This window comes from Cetorhinus maximus, chromosome 3, assembly GCF_964194155.1.
Source record: "Cetorhinus maximus chromosome 3, sCetMax3.hap1.1, whole genome shotgun sequence".
Classification (NCBI taxonomy): Eukaryota; Metazoa; Chordata; class Chondrichthyes; order Lamniformes; family Cetorhinidae; genus Cetorhinus; species Cetorhinus maximus.
Window position 1 is genome coordinate 120,194,135 of NC_135881.1, and position 24,225 is coordinate 120,218,359.

Sequence of the window (24,225 nt, forward strand, 5' to 3'; positions counted from 1 at the left end):
AACTCACCTAGTATATGCTATGGGCAGACTATAGGACCTACTTTCAGGTGAAATAAGATAAAGGTCTAAATATCTATTGCAGCCTTCACAATATTAAAAAAAATGCCATTCATGAAAGACAATTCAAAACTTTAAATCTCCTCAAGTACTTAATCCCTTATAAAAACCACCCACCTTCTATTCATAACTCCACAACAAATATGGCTAATCCTTTAATAACCTCTTTGTGCTGTCAATCAAACTGTGAACTTTCTGAGATAATTATAGCTTATGGAAAGCAGCTAAGCATTCATAATGACATAATGATAGCCCTTTGGAAAATGTCAACAAACAAACAGTAACTGCCAGAACAGAGTGTTTTTTTCAACTCTCACTGACACAGACAGCCTGTGTTTTATTTTTATTTTTAAAGGCCTAGGGATTTAAATAACTTCACATCATGATATTTCTGCAGACCTTATTTACCCTTCAAGAGCATCCCATACTGTGGATTAAGGCCTTTTCTGCTACAAAAATGGGGTCAATTTGTACTCAGCACTGAGTTGAAATGGCCCTGCTGAGTTCAGGTTTTCCTTGGATGTGAGTCACATACCATCCCCTTTCCCCTAACAGCAAAAATGGACCTGTCAGAAATAGAGGTTGGATTTCCACATTTGCAGGACCACAGAGTCTCCATAGTTCCATAAAAAACCCGGCCCAGCACCTCCAATTTGTGGTGTAAGACTGGGAAAACTAAAGACATCATTGACCTCACCCACACACTGTCTACCCCTGCCTCTGATTTCATCCTCTTACCAGGGCACTGCCTCAGCCTCAACAAGATTTTTTGCAATCTTGGCATCCTATCTACATGGATTTGTTAAAGAAAAGGTGTCTTTTGTCAAATTTAATAGAGCTGTTTGAGGAAAAGACGAGTTACAGAGATAAAGGAAATGCAGTAAAAGTGGTCCATATGGCTTTTCAGATGGTATTTAATGAATTATGCCATGAGGGTGATTTGAAATATTCAGTTGTATGATATGAGGATATGTTAATAGCATGATAGAAAATTGATTAATAGACAGAAAAAAAGTGAAGATGGAGTTAAATAGGTGTTGCTTGGATTAGAGAAGGATTGAAAATGATGTACCCTGGGGTTCAGTGCTTAGTCCATTTTTGTCCCCAGTATATAAAGAAAATTTTGACTTTTGTACAGGAATAGTGCAAACTCAAAATTTTCTGATGAAACAAAATTAGGAGGTTTGGCAAATGTAAGGGGTGGCTTTAAGAGACTTCAAGAGGACATAGGTTGGTGGAATGTGTAAAAAGGTGGCAGATTCACTTTTATGTCAGAGGTTAGGAATTCTGCAATGAGTAACTCACCTCCTGACTCGCCAAAGCCTGTCCACCATCTACAAGGCGCAATTCAGGAGTGTGATGGAATACTCTCCACTTGCCTGGATAAGTGCAGCTCCAACAACCCTCAAGAAGCTTGACACCATCCAGGACAAAGTAACCTGCTTGATTGGCATCACATCCACAAACATTCACTCCCCCCACCACCAACGTACAGTGGCATCAATGTGTACCATCTACAAGATGCACTGCAGGAACTCACCAAGGCTCCTTAGACAACGCCTTCCAAACCCACGATCACTGCCATCTAAAAGGACAAGGGCAGCAGATACATAGGAATACCATCACCTGGAAGTTCCCTTCCAAGCCACTCGCCATCCTGACTTGGAAATATATCGCTGTTCCTTCACTGTCGCTGTGTCAAAGTCCTGGAACTCCCTAACAGCACTGTGGGTGTACCTACATCACATGGACTGCAACGGTTCAAGAATGCAGCTCACCACCACATTCTCAAGGGAAATTAGGGATGTGCAATAAATGCTGCCCTTGCCAGCAATGCTCACATCCCCTGAATGAATAAAGAAAATGTGTGAGTTGATGAATTTGGGAGGAAAGACTAGAAATGATAACATACATTTAATTGAAAGAGGCAGAAGAATGAGGATAAACATAGAAGGTACAGCTGAGAAACAGCCCATTTGACCCAATCATTTATGCTCCATTCAAGCACGACCTTTTATTCCCTTCTCCCTTGTGTGCTTGTCCGGGGGTGGAATCATCCCAGAATTGCACTAAGTTGCAGTAGCAGGCTTGATAAAAGAGGTTTTACCTGCCGGCTGCCATGGCAGGTTTTTGCGCCGCATCATCCTCTTCTCACCTCATAAATTATGCAGTCACAGGAAAGATGCCATTTTGTTGGTGACTGGCCTCTGATTTGCCCACCACGCTGTTACTTCACTGCTCCCTCACACCGGGCACCACATTTAAACTGCAGCCACGATCAGACTTCTCAATGCTTGCAGCCCAGGACTGCTCCGGTGAAGACATGGCCCCTGCACCATTCACAAGGGGATCCAGCACAGGTCACCTGTGCAGCCCTGGGGGGAGCCAATGGCATAAAAATTGAGCACCACAGTCACTTTCACATCCGCTGGCAGTGGATGCCCTCCATATCCCCGTGGCACCAAATCCTGCAGCAGATGGCATAGGTGGCCGACTAGTTCCCTAGACATGCGCAGTTTTCGGCGACACTGGTTCTCGGTCATTTGCAGGAATGACAGATGCCCTCTGGTCTAGCGAGGCACCTACGAGCAATGGCTCACTGTGGATCTTCAGCTGCATGCGCAGCAGGCCCTGCCGCCTTTTCATCTTGCGGGAGGTGCTCCTCCCTTTGCTAAGCCAGGCGCCTGCACTGCACTCTTCTTCTTCTCTTCTCTCTGTAAGCCATAAGGCATACTGCTAAATCACCAGGCTCCATGATCTGATGTTCTCTTCCAGCAGGATCAAAGAGAGAGTTGCATGGGTTAGCATATGTGTCCTAAGGATGTCTTTCGGTTAGATCTGAAGGCCCCTTCATACATGCCGGTGAGTGCTGGCCACCACTTGGATGGCAAGTGTGTAGTGCGCTGATTGGCAGTCCGAAACCTCACCCACCTCCACCCCACTCTATTTGACTGATTGACGGCAGCTTCGGCCACTGGGCTGCATGTTGTGCTGTCAGCTTAGGTGCAGGCATTCTCCTAACCCACACTGCAAGGCTGTGCTCTTAGCTTGAACCATAATGGATACTGGTCCAAGCCTTAATAAAGACATTGCAAGGGACTGTGAATGGCTCCACCAGTGACTGCACCATTTGCAAGTAGATTCTACAACTTACCCAGTTGGCCAATTGCTCCATTGCCCCCTATAACACAGGTTAATTTGCAGCCTGTGCCCGAGGGGTGAAACGTTCTGGAGCATTTGATGGTGCATTCATGATTTTGCATTGACTGAGTGGGCAGAAAAGTTTCAGAGGCCCAACTCCAAATATATCAATGGAGCTGCAGCTGAAGGGCCTCAGTGCAGAAGACTGCTCACTTTTGACAAGCTTTTCCAAGTGCATGGCTGCTTCCCTAACTCCCCCTCCCCCAACCCCCGGCTTGTGCTTGTGCATTTCCTTCAGACTGTGTTGCCTTGCCCCTTCCACCCCCACCAAACCCCTCCCCTCCCCTGCCCCCCCCATGGCCTCACCTGGACTGGGGCTCTTGCTCCAGCACAGTACTGAAAGCCAGCTGGGAAAAAGTGACTTGCCTGTGCCCCCCTGAATGCTTCTTCCTTGATGTCATTTGGGTGATGCTTGCGAGCACTGCACAAGGTTGTGGGCACTCACCTCTGAGTTCCCCTCAAAGTTCAGGTCGCCAGGCGCAAGCCGACATAGGCGATAAGCTTGATGTGGGGGGATGAGTCCGGCATGAGGGCATAATAATGAGATACAAATGCATTAAAATTAAGTTCCTGAAGTTGGACAGCAGTCTGCCATTGACGGGCAGAGCAGATGATCGCAAACTAGTTTCACGACGGCACGAAACCGATTATTGGCCTTCTTGACATATTTTCCATTCATGCCCACCATGATGCCTGCTGCCAATGGGACTGGACAATTCCGCCCCCCCGATTTCCCTTAAATGCATCTGTACTGTTCACCTCAGCAATTTATTCCCTGTGGTAGCAATTTCCATATTTTCACTACTCTGGGTAGAGAAATTTCTTCTGAATTCTCTTAATGATTTCTTGGTGATTATATTGATAACCTTCAATAAAAACAGAAAAAGCTGAAAATACTCAGCAAGTTAGGCAGCATCTGTGGAACGAGAAACAGTATTTTATTTCTAATGACCTCTCATTTTTCCCTCCCACCAAAGTGGAAACTCTCTGGCTGGAAACTTGTGGAGATTACGGGCGGGATGGGGGGGGGGGTCTCAGTTACCAGTTGGAGAGCCAGTAAGAGCCCCACGTCATCTCTTTTCGGGAAGGCCTGCCACATCATGTGTCAATCAGGCACTTTACAGACCAGTGGTGGGCCTTTCCCCGAGACGAAGAATCTGGAGGGCAGAAGGCCCTCACGCCGAGAGCTGCAGGTTAATTAGAGCTGGCAACTCCTCTGATTGGCAGTGCCATTGGGGAAGCAGTGACTGCTGCTGATATGATACCCCAGAATGAAAAAACAAAAAAACTGGCAAATAAGAATACTGGTCTGAACTGGTCTTGTATACCTTAAAATGGAACACCAGTAAAAACTGGGAAATAAGAATACTGGTCCGAACTTTTTTTTCCTTCTGGGACCCACCAAGGGTCTAGGATAGTTGTTGGATCCCAGGCCAGAGGTGAATGATGATGGGTGGGTAGGGGAGGTCATGGGGGGAGGGATTGGGAGTGAGTTTGGCAGCAAGTGCAGGGGGGTGACCTTCACGCCCCCCTTTCCCAATATCAGGTCTCTTGATCAAGTATTGTATGCCTTTGAACAAGGAACCCACCCCTTCACATCCCACCACTCCCACCCCTCCAGCAGTCTATAAGCAAATGCATCAGGACTGGAGGCACTGCAGGAAGGCTATCCACGAGACTTTCTGCCACAAACTTAATCGAGGTGGAGGCGAGAAAATGGCAGGGTCCCCAGCCGCCACCCTCCCGCCTGATTAAATGCATCCCCACCACCAAACTCACCACAGGGGAGGCAACAGGATTTTGCCCTCTCTGTCCTATCAAAATCTTTCACGATTTTAAAGACCTCTAATCGGTCATCTCTTTTCAGCAGGAAAGAGATGTGGCTTGGTTATCCTTTCCTGATGGGTATAGTCTTGCGTTTCTGTTATCATCTTTGTAAATCTGTTTTGCACGCTATCTTTTTTTACAATATGGCAACCAGAACTGCACACAGTACATCAAGCCTAGTCTAACCAATGTCCGATACAAGTTTAACATGTTTACTCTTAAATTCTATTTCTCTTGCAATAGCCCCTTGTGTTAACTGTCAATCACCTGAAGCCTGATTAGGGCCTGAATAGGTGTTAATTACTATTTGAAGCTTAACTAGTGGTGAGTGAATTCAGCTTTATTTAAGAAAGGGACTATCTAGAAGCACGCTACAGTGTGCTTGCACACAAACAGGAGAGTGAGCACATCCAGAGTGGGGCACAGCCAGGGTGGGTATTCGGAATTTGGTGCAAAGCGGGAATTCGGTGCATAGGGCACGAGGTGCTCTTTGCATTTCTTCCTTGCTAGCCAACTTCTTAAATCTTCAGAGTGTGCTGCAGCAGTAGAGGCTACAAGGGAAAGGAATCACTGGTAAGTAGTGGGTAAGGTATTTACTACTTAAATCGCTTATAGTTTAAGATCTTTTTATGGTTTACAGTTTGTATACTCTACAGTAATGAGGATCAGGAAAGAAGGGCCCTAGAGTAATTGACTTTAAAGGTTTAATTTAAAGGGATAAGTCATGGCAGGAGAGCTCAAAGCCGTGGTGTGCTCCTCGTGCTCCATGTGGGAAGCCGGGGACATTTCCAGTGCCCGGGACCAGCATGTGTGCAGGAAGTGTGTCCAACTGCAGCTCCTGGAAGCTTGGGTTTCAGAGCTGGAACAGCAGCTGGGAACACTGTGAAGCATCTGCAAGTCTGAGAGCATCATGGATAGCACATTTAGAGAGGTGGTGACACCGCAGATGAAGGGACTTGAGGAAGGAAGGGAATGGGTGACCACCTGGCAGTTCAAGAGAAACAGGCAGGTAGTTCAGGAGTCCCCTGGGGTCCCGTTCGCAAATTGGTATTCCCTTTTGGAGGCTGATGAGGGCGGTGGTTCCTCCAGGGAGTGCAGACAGACCCAAGCTTCTGGCACCATTAGCAGCCTGTACAGGAGGGGAGGAAGGAAGGAAGAGCAATAGTAATAGGGGATTCTATAGTCAGGGGAACAGATAGGCACTACTGTGGCCGTCAACGTGACTCCAGGATGGTATGTTGCCTCCCTGGTGCCAGGGTCCGGAATGTCACTGAACGGCTGCAGGGCATCCTGAAGGGGGAGGGTGATAAGGCAGAGGTCATGGTACATGTTGGTACCAATGACATAGGTAGAAAGAGGGGTGAGGTCTTGCATCAAGAATTCAGGGAGTTAGGCAATAGACTAAAAAGCAAGACTTCTCGGGTTGTAATCTCTAGATTACTCCCAGTGCCACGTGCTAGCGAGCTCAGAAATAGGAGAATAGCACAGATGAATACGTGGCTTAAGAGTTGGTGCAGGAGGGAGGGTTTTAGATTCCTGGATCACTGGGACGGTTTCTGGGGAAGGTGGGACCTGTACAAGCGGGACAGTCTACATCTGAACCAGAGCGGGACTAACATCCTTGCGGGCAGGTTTGCTAGTGCTGTTGGGAGGAGTTTAAACTAATTTAGCAGGGGGAGGGAACACAGAATGTTAGCAGAATAGGGACACATCATAATACAGTAAAACAATCAAGTCAGAGAGAGTACGGCTGCAATAAGCTTCAAGGGAGTAAGGCAAGGCTGGATGGCCTCTACTTTAATGCCAGGAGTATTACAGGTAAAATGGATGAGTTAAGGGTGAGGATTGGCATGTGGAATTGTGATATAGTAGCCATCACTGAGACGTGGTTGAGGGAGGGGCAGGATTGGCAGCTCAACATTCCAGGATATAGAATCTTCAGGCGAGACAGGGGAGGGGGTAAAAGAGGAAGCATTGCATTATTAGTTAAGGAGTCAGTTACTGCAGTAAGGAGAGATGATATCTTAGAGGGGGCATCGAATGAAGCTTTGTGGGTAGAGCTTAGGAATAAAAAAGGGGCAGCCACATTGTTAGGTGTTTATTATAGACCCCCAGATAGTCAGTGGGAAATTGAGGAGCAAATATGTGCACAATTTGTGGAGGTGTGTAAAAACAGTAACAATAGGGTAATTATATTAGGTGATTTCAACTTTCCCAACATTAATTGGGATAGACATAGTGTTAAGGGCTTGGATGGAGTGGATTTCTTGAAATGTGTACAGTAGAACTTTTTAGGTCAATATGTAAAGGGCCCAACAAGGGACGGTGCATTGCTGGACCTAATTCTGGGGAATGAAGCCGGACAGGTGGCTGAGGTGGTGGCGGGCGAGCACTTTAGCGATAGCGACCACAACACGCTACAGTTTAAGTTTGTTATGGACAAAGAAATCGACAAGTTGCAAAAATATGTTTTGGATTGGGGGAGAGTGGATTTTAGTAAAATAAGGCAGGATCTGGCCAAGGTAGACTGGGAACAGTTACTTGTGGGGGAATCTACAGAGGAGCAGTGGGGGGTGTTCAAAAAGGAAATGGGGAGGATACAGGCTCAACATGTTCCCTCTAGGGTGATAGGAAGGAGTAACAAGCCCAGAGAACCATGGATGACCGGAGATATTCAGGTTACGATGAGAAGGAAAAGAGAGGCTTTTAGTAGGTGCGAGGGAAACAAATCAGCAGAGGCATTAGTGGAGTACAGACAGTGCAGGGTGGAGCTCAAGAAATCAATTAGGAGAGCAAACAGGGGATATGAGAAAGCTCTGGTAAAAGTAGGGAAAATCCCAAGATATTCTATAAGTATATCAATGGGAAGAGGATAACCAGGGAAAGAGTAGGGCCCATAAGGGACCAAGGGGGCAATCTATGGGTGGAGCCAGAGGACATCGCTAGAGTGTTGAATGAATACTTCACATCTGTCTTCACCCAAGAGAATGAGGATGAAGGTATCAAACTTGGGGCGAGAGACTGCGAGGTTCTTAAGCAAATTGATATAGGGAGTGACAAGGTATTGGAGGTGTTGGCAGGCTTAAAAGTGGACAAATCTCCAGGTCTGGATGATTTGTGTCCCAGAATGCTGAGGGAGGCAAGGGAGGAGTTCGCAGGGGCACTGACCCAAATTTTTAATTCCTCTCTGGCCATGGGGGAGGTGCTAGAGAACTGGAGAACAGCTAATGTGGTTCTGCTATTTAAGGAGGGTTGTAGAGATAAGCCAGGGAACTACAGGCCAGTGAGTCTCATGTCAGTGGTAGGGAAACTATTGGAGAAAGTTCTGAAGGAGAGTATCTGTCTCCATTTGGAGAGGCAAGGTTTGATCAGGGATAGTCAGCATGGTTTTGTCAGAGGAAGGTCATGCCTAACAAATTTGATTGAATTTTTTGAGGAGGTGACCAGGTGTGTAGATGAGGGTAGTGCAGTTGATGTAGTTTATATGGATTTCAGCAAAGCCTTTGACAAGGTCCCACATGGGAGACTTATAAAGAAGGCAAAGGCACATGGGGTACAGGGAAATTTGATAAGGTGGATTCAAAATTGGCTTAGTTGTAGGAGGCAGAGGGTGATGACAGAAGGATGCTTTAGTAACTGGAAGCCTGTGTCCAGTGGTGAAGCACAGGGATCTGTGCTCGGTCCCCTATTATTCGTCATTTACATAAACGACATAGATGACTATGTGGGGGGTAGGATTAGTAAGTTTGTGGATGACACAAAGATTGGCCGGGTGGTTAACAGTGAGGTTGAGTGTCTTGGGCTACAGGAAGATATAGACGGGACGGTCAAATGGGCAGATAAGTGGCAGATAGAATTTAACCCTGAAAAGTGTGAGGTGATACACTTTGAAAGGAGTAATTTGACAAGGAAGTATTCAATGAACGGCATGGCACTAGGAAGTTCTGAGGAACAAAGGGACCTTGGTGTGTGTGTTCATAGATCTCTGAAGGTGGAGGGGCATGTTAGTGTGATGGTGAAAAAGGCATATGGGACACTTGCCTTTATCAATCGAGGCATAGATTACAAAAGTAGGGAGGTCATGTTGGAGTTGTATAGAACCTTGGTGAGGCCACAGCTGGAGTACTGTGTGCAGTTCTGGTTGCCACATTATAGGAAGGATGTGATTGCACTGGAGGGGGTGCAGAGGAGATTCACCAGGATGTTGCCTGGAATGAAACAGTTAAGTTATGAAGAGGGCTTGGATAGACTTGGGTTGTTTTCGTTGGAGCAGAGAAGACTGAGGGGTGACCTGATCGAGGTGTACAAGATTATGAGGGGCATGGACAGGGTGGATAGGGAGCAGCTGTTCCCCTTAGTTGAAGGGTCAGTCACAAGGGGGCATAATTTCAAGGTGAGAGTCAGGAGGTTTAGGAGGGATGTGAGGAAAATCTTTTTTACCCAGAGGGTGGTGACAGTCTGGAATGCACTACCTGGGAGGGTGGTGGAGGTGGGTTGCCTCACATCCTTTAAAAAGTACCTGGATGAGCACTTGGCACGTCATAACATTCAAGACTATGGGCCAAGTGCTGGTAAATGGGATTAGGTAGGTAGGTCAGGTGTTTCTCACGTGTCGGTGCAGACTCGATGGGCCGAAGGACCTCTTCTGCACTTTGATTCTGTAATTCTATGATTCTGTGTTTGGTTTGTTTGTTTTAAATGGATTTATCAACTTGCATAGTAACTATTGATTGGTGTACTTATACTCCCAGATCCACTTGCTCTTCTAGCCCATTTAGATTTCTATTTTCCAAATAGTGTGACCTCCTTATTTTTTGTATCAAAATACACTTAGCTGCATTGAAATACATTCGCCAATTATATGCCCATTCTGCAAGTTTATTAATGCCTTCTTGTAACTTGTTGCGGTCCTCCTCAGTACTGGCTATTTCCCAAAATTGGTATCATCCACAAATTTAGAAATTGTTTTTGATTCTGAAGTCAAAATTGTTGATATAAAATATGAACAACACTGGTCACAGCACTTATTGTTGTAGAACATAACTTTGCACCTTCTGGTACTCTGAATCCTTTACCCTTATTCTCTGCTTTTGCCCCGCAGGCAGCTAGCTATCCATTCTGCTACAGAACAGAGGGACTCGGTGGTTCAAATATGTAATTTCCTTCATGCAGGCAGGTGAAGGCATAACAAAAGGCAAGCAGCATGTTGGGTTTTGTAAATAAGGGCATAGAGTTCAAGAGTAAAGAAATAATGATAAATTTGTCCAATAAATTGGTTATGTCACAGCTGGAATAGTGTGTTCAGTTTTGGGTGTTCATTATAGAAACAATTATAAAGCCATACACCAGGGATGTGAAACTAGTTATGAAGAAAGACTTGAGATGCAGGTACAATTTCCATTGAAAAGGCTAAGGAAATTCACTTATCCAATCTCCCAATTCAATTACATTTGCACGTCCAAAATCCTAACTGTCTAGTCTTTGGCCATCTGTTCATTCCAACATTTCCGCAGCTACTGATCTTCTCAACCACACCCTCATCCCTATCTTGATGCCCTCGTCCCCATTAAAACCATAACTCTCACTCTAGCCATTACCCCTGGTACAGCCCTAATCTCTGCTCCCTTGCGTCCAAGCGATGCAGTGTTGAATGGATATGGCAAAAAGTTGGTTTAGCATTCGCCATCAGATCTACTTAGACCCCTTAAAATACTATCAGATCCTGCTCTCATCTGCTTCAACTACTCACTTTTCCAGGATCATCCTGGAATTCAAAGGTAATTCCTGATTTATTTTCCCTACTGCAAACCGTCTTTTTAAATCCCTCTTCCCTGTATCCTCCATCCTTATCTCCAACAACAGATACAAGGAACTCATTGATTTATTTTTCACTAAGATTGAGGCCATCCGATTAATTACCTGTGCCATTCACCTCCTCCTCCTCCACAGAAACAAACATCCTCTAAGGCATCAGTCCGCCCTAACCCTGAACTGTGTCATTCTCTATTTTCTCTTATCTCCCCTTGTGACCTCTTCGTTATCACCTTGGCCTTAGGAGACTCACCTGCTGCTTGCTCAATCCTATTCGCAATAAATTGCTGACCACCCAACTTCCCTTCCTGTGTCCCAGGATTAACTGATATTGGTAATGGTTCTCCCTCCTAGGATTCTGCCCCCTTGCCTTCAAATCTGCTGTGAACACACCTCTTCGCAAAAGACCAGCTCTTGACCGGCCTGTCCATGCGAAGTACAGACACATCTCCAACTCCCCTTTTTTCTCCAAAATCCTTAAATGTGTTGTCACCTCCCAAATTTGTGCTCATCTTATCCGAAAATCCATTTTTGAATTCCTGAAATCAGGCTTCTGCCCTGGTGGATTGCAGGAGTGGTTCTTATCAAAGTCACAAATGACATTATATGTGTCTGTGACAAAGACAAACTTTCCCTCCTCATCCTTTTTGACCTGCCTGCAGTCTTTGACACAGTTTGACACTATCCTCCTCCAATCCCTCTCCATGGCCTTCCAGCTGGGTGCTCTTATCTGGTTTCATTCTTGTCTATCTAATCATAGGCAGAGAATAATCTGCAATGATTTATCTTCCTGACCATGCGTAGTAATCTCTGGTGTTCCTCAAGGATCAATCCCTTCCTATTTCTCATCTACATGTTGCCCCTTGACAACATCATTCGAAAGCGCAAAGTTAGTTTCCACATGTATGCTAACAATACCCAGCTCTACCTCACCACCATCTCTCTTGGCCCCTCCAATGTCTCAAAAATGTTGAACTGCTTGTTCAACAGCCAGTATTGGATGAAGAGAAATTTCCTTCAGTTAAATATTGGGAAGGCTGAAGTCATTGTCTTCTGTCCCCATCACAAACATTGCTCCCTTGCCACTGACTCCAACCCTTTCCCTCACAGCTTTCTGAGGTTGAACCAGACTGTTTGGAATCTTGGTATCATATCTGATCCTGAGATGAACTTTCAGCCATATATCTACAGTATCATTAAGGTTGCCTATTTCTACCTTTGTATCATGGCCCAACTCTGTCCCTACCTCAGCTTATCTACTGCTGAAGCTCTCATCTATGCCTTTATTACCTCTAGCCTTGATTAGTGCAATGCCAGCTCCCATGTTCTGCCATTTAAACTTGAGGTCATCCAAAACTCTGCTGCCCATGTCGTAGGTACCACCAAATCCTATTCACCCATTGTCGTTTGCTCTCATCTACCAGCTCCCAGTCAAACAATGTCTTGATTTTCAAATTCCCATCTTTGTTTTCAAGACGCCTCCATAGCCTCGCCCCTCCCTATCTCTGTAATCTCCTCCAGCCCCACCTTTGTCTCTTCTTTTCAGGTGCTCTTTACAACCTACCTCTTTGACTAAGCTGCCCTCAGATTTTCTTAAGTGACTCGGTGTCATATTTTGTTTTATATTGCCCATGTAAGCACTTTGGAACGTTTTATTGTGTTAAAGCAGTTATATAAATGTGAGTTATTGTTGCTGTTGAGGTACAAAGAAGTTTTGTTTTAGGTCATGCACTGGGATCTGGAAGCATAAAGTGCTTTGCTACAGTAGATGCCTAAGGTAGAGACCATTGAATCTGTTCAGGGAAATTTTCTTAAGTATTTGGAACAGAGCAATATATAAGGCTATGGGAGGAGAGGGGGCCAGCAGGATTAAATTTGGATTGCTCTAACAAAGAGCTGGCACAGACAGAATGAACTAAATGGCTTCCTTCTTTGCTGTAACCTTGCATAATTCTATAACTAAAAACAGAAAATGCTGGAAATACTCAGCAGGTTATGGCAGCACCTGTGCTCAGCAACAATGTTACCATTTCAGGTCTGTGACCTCTCATCAGAACTAGGAAATGTTAGAGATGTAATAGGTTTTGAGCAAGGGGTGGGTGGGACAAGGACGGAAGGAAGGTCTGTGACAGGGTCACAGATTGAATGACAGAAGAGCTAGTCTTCCAGGTCCAAAGAGAATGGTGATGGGGCAAGAAAAGTAACAAAGAAATAAAAGATGTGCCTGAAGCAGGTGTGCTGCTGTCTGACAGCAAAAAAATCTCAAAAAATTAAACAGCTAAGAAAAGGAAACAAATGGACAAGAGATTATGGTCTGAAATTGTTGAACTCAAAGGCTGTGTGATGCCTAATTGAAAGATGGCGTACTGTACCTCAAGTTTACGTTGAGCTTCACTGGAACAGCACAGTTTGCCGAGGACAGAGATGTCAGTGTGAGAGCAAGGTGGAGAATTAAACAACAGAACAGAAGCATAGGGTCATAGTTGCGAACTGAGCAGAGGTGTTCCACAAAGCACTCACCCAATCTGGGTTTAGTCTCCCCAGTGTAGAGGAGAAAATATAACAGACTAGATTGAAAGAAGTACTCATAAATCGCTGCTTCACCTCGAAGAAGTGTTTAGGGTCTTGAACAGTGAGGAGAGAGCAAGTAAAAGGGCAGGCATTACCACTCCTGCATTTGCATGGAAAGGGGCTGTGTGAAGGGGATAGGGTGACTGAGGAGTGGACCAGGGTATCATGGAGGGAATGGTCCTTTTGGAATGCTGAAAGGAGAGAGGAGGGGAAGATGTGTTTGGTGGTGGCATCACGCTGTGGGTGGCAGAAAAGGCGGAAAATGATCCATTGAATAAGGAGACTGGTGGGGTGGAAAGTGAAGACAAGAGGAACCATATCGTGGTTCTGAGAGGGAGGGGAACGGTTGAGCAGAAGTGCAGGAAATGTGGTGGGCACAGTCGAGGGCCCTGTCAATTACGGTGGGGGGAATCCTTGTTTGAGGAAAAAAAGAGACAACTGAGGAATGCTGTTGTGGAAGGTTGTATCATCGGAATAGATGTGACAAAGACAGAGAAACTGGGAGAATGGAATGGAATTCTTAAAGGGTATAGGGTATGAGGAAGAGTAGTTGAGGTAGCTGAGGGTGTCAGTGGGCTTATTATGAGTATTAGCTTATAGCCTATAGTCAGAAATGGAGACAGAGAATTCGAGGAAGGGAGGAGTCACAGATGGACCATATGAAACTGAGAGAATGATCAAAATTAGAAGCAAAGATGATGAAGTTTTTCAGCTCAGGGCGAGAGCACCAATACAGTCATCAATGTAATGGAAAAGGAGTTGAGGGAGGGGACCCGAGTAGGACTGGAACAAGAAATATTAAACGTGTTTTACAAAGAGACATGCATAGCTAGGGCCCATGCAGTACCCATAGCAACACTTTTATTTGGAGGAAGTGAGATGAGTTAAAGGAGAAATTGTTCAAAGAGAGAACAAATTCAGCCAGGCGGAGGAGGGTGGTGGTCACTGAAAACTAGTTTGGCTTTTATTCAAGGGTGGAACGGGGAGCACTCAGACAACCTGGTGGGGATGGAGGTGTAGAGAGAATGAACATTCAGGGTAGAGGGAAAACAGTTAGGGCCAGGAAATTGATAACTTTTAAAGTGATGGAGGGCATCAGAAGAGACACAGGTAGGGACCAGGGCAAAAACACAGTTCAGTGGAGCTGGCTTGCTTGACTAGACTCCCTCATGTGTCACCACCCATTGACAAAAATTGGCACAAACTGAACCATTCTTTTCTCGACACCACCTCTGCTGCTCATGCAAGTGATTCCTCATACTCTGGGAATTCAGGAGCTCTGCAATGAAACCCTGTAATGTAAAGGAAGAAGCAGTGCTGAAGATGATAGAGCTGGTATCAGGAAAGGGGCAAGTAAGGAAAGTTTGGGAACTGAACTTTTGATGGGAAAGAAAAAGAGTTTTCCCATTTTGGGAAATGTCCCCTGGATTGGAAAATTGCACATGTCACTCCACTATTTAAGAAAGGTGAGAGAGAGAAACCATGGGAATACGGACTAGTGAGCTCAACCTCTGTCATCAGAAAATTACTAGTCTATAATTAGTGCTATGCTCGTTACAGGGAGGATATCATATGAATTTTCAGACAATACTTTTAAAACTTGGACACAAACAAGCTGTTAAAATGGCTGCCGCAAATCATCTGACCTTCGGAATTTGAGCTACAGTCAGTATCAAGCCTTCAGCGAATATCTAATTAAACACAGACAAAGGTGAGGGTACCTCACAGCCATCCATTGAATTCACAAATATTTTTGCTTAAAGATGGGCCAACACAAAAGACTACGGGCAGAGTTTTCCACTCCCGCCCGTGGCGGGACATGTGGCCAGTGGGGGCACAATATTTGGAGTGATAGCAGAAGTCTGTTTCCCGCCAGCAGGAAATTAATTTGGAATTTTGTTCTCCTGAATTTGATAACAGGCTAAAGGCAGGTTGACTTTCCTGCTGATCTGTGTCAGAAACCACATTTGGATCTCATGAATGCTCATTAAAAATACAACTTACTAGAATTACGTTCTCCAGGGGATCAATTCTGGTTCAATGAAGAGTGCAGGCGGGCATGCCAGGAGCAGCATCAGGCATACCTAAAAATGAAGAGGTATCAACCTGGTGAAGCTATAACTCAGGGCTACTTGTGTGCCAAACAGTATAAGTAGCAAGTGATAGATAGAGCTAAGCAATCCCACAACCAATGGATCAGGTCTAAGCTCTGCAGTCCTTCCACATCCAGCCGTGAATGGTGGTGGACAATTAAACAACTTATTGGAGGAGGAGGCGGCTCCACAAATATCCCCAGCCTCAATGATGGGGGAGCCCAGCACACCAGTGCAAAAGATAAGTCTGAAGCATTTGCTACAATCTTCAGCCAGAAGTGCCGAGTAGGTAATCCATTTTGACCTCCTCTGGAGGTCCCCAGCATCATAGATGCCAGTCTTCAGCCAATTCGATTCACTCCTTGTGATATCAAGAAGGCTGAAAGCACTGGATAGTGCAAAGGTTAGGGGGCCTGGCAATATTCCGGCAATAGTACTGAAGACTTGTGCTCCAGAAATTGCTGCGCTCTTAGCCAAACTGTTCCAGTACAACTACAACAGTGGCATCTACCCTGCTATGTGAAAAATTGCCCAGGTGTGTCCTGTACACAAAAAGCAGGAAGAATCCAACCCGGACAATTACTGCCCCATCAGTCTACCGTGTGTGCTGAGTCCTCCCCAGTACGGGATGAAGGTGCCATCTGTGCAGGGTCTTACAGGAAATGCTGATGTTAAAGTGGCTGTCAGACAATCAATGCCGATGTCCCATCTGCTGCTTGTGTGTGACATCCCTGTGGACGGTAACCCTTAGAATGCCTGATTCCCTTATGAGAGTGTGAGCTTGGAGTGAGAAGATTCACTTGCCCTGGCGGAGTGGATCAGATCATTCATTCTCTTCCTGCACTGCAGGGCGGTCCTTTTTTGGGATTCACAGGCACTGGCCTCCCTGGCAGCCTCCTCCCAAGCTGGCGTGGTCTTGTTCATGGACCCCTGGCTCCCATCACATGGAAAGAGGACCTCCCATTGTCCTGGAGGAGTCTCTCCAGGGAGGCCTTGCTGAACCATAAAGCAGAGGGTTTCGTTCTTCTGGGCACCAGGGACAATAAGTTTCCAACACACCAGGGCTGCAGTAATTGAATGTGTTTGGGTGCCATTTAAATATTGCGTCAGGATCTTCGATCCCATGAGCTAATGGCAGGGTGGATGAATCAGTGCCTGTCCCACCACAAGATTCAACGAGCTCCTTGCTGATGCATAAATGGTGAGCTGAACAGTGGAAGATCTGATGCAAGAACCCGCCTCCCCGCCCAGCAGGAATCACGCTGAGTTTACTGACCACCACCACACTTAGTCTCCAAAACGGAAAATTCTACCCTATGAAGTTTCCAGACTACCTGTCTCTATGGCCAGGGTTTTCTGGCCCCTTCATGGGGGATGCAGCGAGTCATTCACATTCCTGTTGACTTCAGCTGGCCCAGAAGATCCTGCCAGCTGGAATAGCCAGAAAATCCCACCCTTTGTTTCCTTCTGACAAAAAGGGATATTGAAACTCAATTTGTGGCAAATGGAACTTCCTGTTGTATCATGATGGCTTTCCCCATTCCAAACTAGACTGAGTGGGCCTCAGAAGCATTAACCCACAGGACAGGATGTGGAATCAACATGAACACCACACCTTATTTAGAAAAGATCTTGAACTTGTGGAAAGCCACATGTTTTCTTTGTCTGTTTAAAAGGACAGCTAAGAGCAGTTTTCTGATAAGCTCTAACCAAGCCATCAGAACCATCAGTTCAGCCAGTCTGTGAACTAGATTCAGAAACCAGCTGGAAGCCATAAAGCAGCCAAAGTACTTAACCTGTTTTTAAAGTTTACCTGAGAACCAACCTCCTAGATATTCGACTACAAGAAACCTCACAACCTGCTGTGAACCCTTTACTTTACAAGACTCTCATTTCAACTTTAAATCATCAAATCCATTCAAGAAACCAGGCTTGGGAGATCTGGCATAGTAAATCAGTGACTGAATTAACTGTAATCTGTAAAAGTGTACTACCTCTACATATATCCAATCTTTGTGTGGCTGGGTGCATGTGTGAGAGCAAGTGTGAAATGTTGCAATAATTCAGATTAAGTGTGTAAGAATAAATAACCTCCTTTACCTTAAGCTTATGAAAGCTTACTGCTGAATTATTTAATTGGGATACATTCTCCAAGGGTAAGGAAAGACATACCTCATTCCATACAAAACATACTGGGCAGTAAGAGAACACATACATATTGTCTGCGACATTGGGGATAAGGTGACTGAACACTTCGATCAGAGAAATCCATTGACGGAGATAGATGGCATTGGAGGCAGCGCAATTGGAAACACAAAACTGCAAAAAGATGTTAATAACTTAAGTGAAAATATAAAACTGTGGCAAATGTATTTCAATATAGGCAAATGTGAGGTCTTCCACTTTGGACCTGTAAAGAGTAGAATGGGGGTGCTTTTGAAATGGTGAAAAGCTGGAAATAGTAGCGGTCTAAAGAGGTCAGGATGTTCAGGTACACAGAGCATTAAAATTTTGAAAATAATAATAAAAAATGGCTAATGGAATGGCAGGCTTTATATCGAGCGGACGAGAATTCAAGAGATCAGAAGTCATGCTTCAGCTGTTCAATGCCTGGATCACACGTGGAGCACTGCAACACAAGAAGATCTGGGCACTGACCTTCAGAAGGATAAATTGGCTTTGGAGAGAAAGCAGCATAGATTTACCAGAATGATAACTGGACTTCAAAGGCTAAATTACAAGGAGGGATTATTCAAACTAGGGTGGTATTCCCTGTAAATTGAAAGATTAAAGGGTGATTTGATCAAAGTTTTCAAAATATTATGGGGAACAGATAGGGTAGGCAGAGATAGAACAATTTCAGCTGTTGTGGCATAGAGGACCAAGGGACTTAAGGCTGGATTTTTCCAACGCTCGAGAGATGGGCTGGAAGATGGCAGGCCTTGGAAAATGGCAATGGAAGGCGTCAGGAGGAGAGCCCAATGTGTTCCCGTCACCGTGGGAATTTACCAACAGCGGGAACCTCATCAACACAGCTTTCCACCAAGTGGCCAATTAAACCAATTAATTACCCAATTAAGGGCCAATTCCTGCATGGGACCACTGCAAGGGAAACCCGCTCCAAGGCCTGCAAGGTGGCTTACTGGTGACAATAGATGATCCCATGCCAAAGCACCGCAGATGGAGGACGCAGCACCGCCTCCCCACCCCCACCCCCCAGTTGCAGGGACCTGTCTGCCTGGCCCTTGCATGGTACATTAAAAACATTTTCTTGCCTTCAGGGTACCTCAGCATGGAGGTGCCCTCTTCTTTCTGTAACCTCCACAGTGGTCACTTTTAACAGTGGCGCTGCTCAGCTCAGGGCCTGCAGCTCCCAAGGTGGGTCACCATCTTCAATTCTATGGTAATCCTGGCAACAGCCTCTTAATTAACTGCCACCAGTAAAATGCCACCCAGGGTCCTGCCACACGCCTGCGTGAGTTCGGGTCCCAAATTCAGTCCTGCCGGTGGGATAACACTGGATTTCATACAATTCCAGCAATAATCTAGAAATTAGAGTCAGACCTTTCAGCAGTGAGATGAGGGCTGGAATCTTGTAATGTCAAGTGTCCTGATAGCTGGACCGAAAGTGTGCGTGTCTTCTGTTCGTAGGTGGGACAGTTGGTCATGTGCAATCAGACAGCAGCCAGTCAACTAAATATTCATGGATAAGTGCCCGGTCAAATGTATGTTGGGGCGGGCAGGAAGGCAATGACCCCACCAAGACCTCAAGGGGTTGAAGGTCCGAACACCATATTTAAAGGGCACCCGGACAGACATTCATTCCCTGCAATCCAGCAGCATCAATCTGGCTGTGGGAGTGAATGCCTTGAGGCTACAGCAGCTGTTTGAACTTTCTGATCTTTCTCCTTCCCTGATATTCTCAATTATTGCTATCGTTTGCTCATCTTTCTAACGCTGGAAAACTACAACTGTTGTGACCACCTGCTATTCTGGATTGATGTCTGTGTAAATAACGAGTGGCCGCACGGTTTAGTGGTGCCTCCCTGCAGGTTCTCCTCCAGACTGCCCAGGAACGGTTGGATGTCCTGTTTCCCAGCCATGGCAGCAGGAGGCCCACCCACCTGATCAAGGCAATCTGGACAGAGGTCACAGCAGAGGTAAGCAGCCATGGGGTCCACATGCAAAACTGGGCCGAGTGTAGAAAAAAGGGTCAACAATCTCCTGTGCTCCTCAAGGGTAAGCGGCATGGTGTAGTTACTACAAAGTGGCACTCATTAGGATATCAAGCAATGAGAGGGAGGAGATTGGGTTCTAGTACCAGATGGATCATGTGGACTAATGTGTGGGAACCAGTTCATGCTGTGAAAGTTGTTCCAGTTGCAGGAGAGTGCGCGTGTGGAATACTTAATAGAGAGCTAGTGACAGGAGCTCTGATAGGCCTGCATGCTCATTAAAGGGTTAGGAGCCCACTGAAATGACACTCAATCCTTCTGTCTGCAGGACAAAAGAATGCATAACATCAGGGAGCGGGCAAAGACATATCCCAGAAATCAGAATCTTGACCCCCGCAGAACAGGAACTGGCGGAACAGGCTCCATGGGCTAAATGCTTTATTCTTCTTACTATGTTCCAGCACTCTTTATCCACATGACAAGTGAACTACGAACTGTGAAACATCTTCAGACACCTTGGTAGATTAGAAGTGTAAAATGTAATGTAAGTTGTTGTTGAATGCTGAACTGACTTTTGTACGTCAATTAATATTGGGAGACGAAACGTGAATGTGCAGCTTCTCTTACGCTGCTGGGCAGGTAATGCGTCACCTAATAGTCAATTTTTCACTTATTTGCTGAGTCCATCCTCTCTATTACTGCCATTGGATTTCTGGAACCATTTCAAAGGCAAGTTTAGCAGCACATAATCATTGCTCCTTGATTTATCTCATCTTATCCTTCACTCATTTCAATTTTGGCAGCCTCCTCCAATAACAGCCTTGTCCCATGACGTTGGTTTCTCATTTAAGTAAATAAAGTTACTGTACAATATTACTGGTTGAATTTACTATGCACTTAATTGCACAATTTGACAATGAGTAATTTGCAAATCTGGGAGTGTCACATGGTATGTACTGAATTTCATAAGGAGAAGCTACCAGTTCTCTAAATAAGCCTGAAGTGCAAACAGCTACTTGTGGGACACAGCAGGTTAGTGTACAATGGATTTGTTGCTTTTCATTGTAACCTCATGGTAACACGTAACAGTTTTTGTTGGAGCGTGGCATCTTGAAGCTTTTAGAATTTTCTTCTGGAAGATTTTTTGCACCCCAACTTGTTGGAAGTGTGAGCTGATCAAGGGGCAACGAGGGTAAGAGAGCATCTGGGACCTTAGTTAATCACAGTACCAACGTATCTCCTTAATCAAGGAGAAATACAGAAAAAGCAATACAATGAGGGAAAGATTGTATTAAGAGGAGAAAAAAGAGAACAACTGTAAAAAAAAACTTTCTGCATTTTGAAAATCAACAATTGACTTCATGGAGTAATGAGATTTGGAGTAATGGACACTAAATTGTTCTCTTTCTAGGCCAGAGACATTGGTGGATATTGCATTAACAATATCATGTCATCAAAAATATACTTCTTTCCAGCCCTAACTTTCTACAGCATATTTAATGGGAAATTAATGTGCAAATCCAGCAAGTTCTTCAAGGTAACGAGAAGGTTAAGGACAAGTCATTGTTTGTACGAAGCAAAGAATGGAGCAGCATAAATCAACCAGCAATTTCTGGAGATTCACAACAGACAGTGTATCTTTTAATGCTCTGAACTTTCTGGTCGATTTGTGAGTTAATAATACCGCTGCTATTTATGTGCCACTATTTTTCTAGTAAAATTCAGCCCTTCATTTTACTTGAAGAAACAGATAAATATGGTAGGTAGGATTACATAATATTGAAGAGTACAGTGACACCTGGAATGTAGCATCTGTCAGTAATGAGAGCATGTCTGTGGAACCGCATGTTTAACTTTGCTTTTGATTTCTAATAATTTGAATATGTTAAAGAACCTGAATTATTCACTAAAGCAAAACACATTCAGTTTTGTTGTTACTTCAGATATCAATGGAACCAGAGGGTGCAAATTTGAGAAATGGTGATTTTGGCAAAGCAAAATATAAGGAAAAGCCCCTGGAAGATCCTAAGGAGGATGATAGGAAAAAGTAAGTGGTTGGTTATTTTCAATGAAACTGTATAATAAAATTCAACATCATGTACAATGATGATTTGACATCACCTACAATAAAATATCAACATCTACACCAAAGAGTCACTGAACTAAATTCTAAAGAGTTGACTGATAACACCACAGTCATTCCAATATCTTCTACTAGATAGATTGACTCTGTGATCACATGCTCCTAACAGGAAAAATGTGCTTAAAAAGGGTGCTGGCTGGAGATAGGACATGTATTATGACTGGGATGGGAAGAGTGCGTGAATTATCAAGCCCCACTACTCCACAGGCTGCACCTTTAATTTAAATGTTTAATTTTCCCACCAAAATGGTCAATTATGTACCTATTCCTCTTGTAACCAGAAGAAAAGAGACTCTGACCAGGCTTCCTTCAAAAACTCAGAATAATTAATTTATTTTAAAACTTCTTTCAACAAGTTGCAAGTACTGGTTAACACACAATTGTAATCGGAGAGTATAACTATCTGTCTCTTCCTAAAGAATTCCCCGAGCACACGCACAGACAAACAAAGGACAAACAAATAGAGTCTCTCTGTAGAGATGGGTTTTGGAGGATGAGTGTTATAAAATAAAGGATAAAGTCCAAAGGGTCTCAATGCTGTCGACCTGGAATTCTCTCGCGTGAAGATGGGCGGTTGGTCCCAGTGGATGCCTGGAAGTTCTCACCACTGGTCTCAGCTTTTCAGGTCCAAATGCAGACTAGTTTCACTCAGATGAGGATCCTCTGGCTCCAGGTTAATAGCTGCACACAATTTTAGGCAAGGTAGGGGGAGGGAGCCCATCAAGGTAGCCTTCCTTTTCAGCTTGGTCTCCAACAAGACCGCCTTCAAAACAAGCAGGATCACAATTTAAGTTTTTTTCCTTTCTCCCATGTGATTGCCCTTTGTCTTCCAGGTTTTCATTAATTAAGATAAAAGCAAAAAACTGCGGATGCTGGAAATCCAAAACAAAAACAAAAATACCTGGAAAAACTCAGCAGGTCTGACAGCATCTGTGGAGAGGAACATAGTTAACGTTTCGAGTCCGTATGACTCTGTTCTGTTGAAGAGTCATACGGACTCGAACCGTTAACTGTGCTCCTCTCCACAGATGCTGTCAGACCTGCTGAGTTTTTCCAGGTATTTTTGTTTTTGTTTTTCCATTAATTAAAGTGCTTATCAGCTCAACACAAGCAAACAGCTCCTTCTCAAGTACCATATAGGTCATGTGATTTCTTAGAAGAGTACTAGTTTTTTACAGTTCCAAGGTGAACTTATGACCTTTTAAAACATCCCAGGGTAACATCCATAGGTCCAGATATTGCAAAACCCTTCCATATTATAAAAACAAACTTCAGTCTCGAGAGATATGATTCTAACACTTGTATAACACTGTAGCCTTAATTGTTCAACCATTCCTTTCTTGGACATGGTTCCCTGCGGAGAGTGAGATATTGTGTAATTATCTTTTACTTCTTAATTACCGCAGCTACAGCAACTTTTATTTCAATGGCACACCTCACATACAGTAAAGTGACTCTTAGTGAGTACAAACTATGCATTCATATTAATGTTTTGATAGGAATTCTAATTTTCAGATAATGCATTATTTCAATATCGTTACTGTACCATATGAGATCCCAAGGTATCAAAAAATTTCAGATCATTTATTATTTAAAGTATCCTGCACTGTAGAAATATCACGCTTTAACCCCAATCTTATCAGTCATGTTTTTAATTTCATCAAAATACTCTGGATTTGTTGTAAACATTGAATTTATGATAAAACGGTCATGTGAAGTTCAGAACAGAATGTATCATCTTTCCGATGCACCATTCCTTCCCATGTCCCGTAATTGGTGTGATACTGGATACTGTGTACTACATGCAGGGTTTCTTACAAGATCAGAATTCCAGTCCACAGTACACAGATCAGAAATATCTACAGCAGAAACAGGATCTAGGCAAGAGAGATACTGAGGGAAAAGGAAGGGTATGGATGCAAAAAGGACTTATTTGAGAAGTTGAGGAGCAGAAAAGACAAGCTGGAAACAGTTTTGGGGATGAGGGAGAGAAGACAACAGCTTTGGAGAGGAAGCAGGGCGAACCCAACGAGCGGAATTTTCCCAGAATTGCACTGTGTAGTAGTGGGTGGGTAAAATGGAGTCTACCTGCCGACGAAAATTATTGGTTTTTCACACCGTATCATCCCAAGCTCGACTCATTATTTATTCACTCCCGCGAATCACGCTGTTTCCATGGCGGGCGGGCTCTCATTTGCCCACCCGCCATCACCCTGCCGTTGCATCACACCGGCCGCCATCTTTAAAAGGCAGTCGCCAAGACAGCGCTCATCTCCACCAGCTCACTACTGCTACCCGGGAGACATGGGCAGCAAAGGGCAAAAGGCTGCAGCCCCCCCTGCTGCAA

The 24,225-nt window shown here is 44.6% G+C and overlaps 1 protein-coding gene across 1 annotated transcript in view; it reads left to right on the plus strand.

The window, feature by feature from the left end:
* The first annotated feature begins 20,676 nt into the window (after positions 1–20,676).
* The window catches only part of LOC144678868 (ATP-dependent translocase ABCB1-like), a 146,840-nt gene continuing 143,291 nt past the window's right edge, over positions 20,677–24,225 (plus strand). Inside the window, exons 1-2 of the mRNA XM_078538864.1 lie at positions 20,677–20,767; positions 21,679–21,782. Of these exons, the coding sequence (XP_078394990.1) occupies positions 21,685–21,782 (98 nt within the window). The 5' untranslated portion in view covers positions 20,677–20,767; positions 21,679–21,684. The remainder of the gene's footprint in view (positions 20,768–21,678; positions 21,783–24,225) is intronic.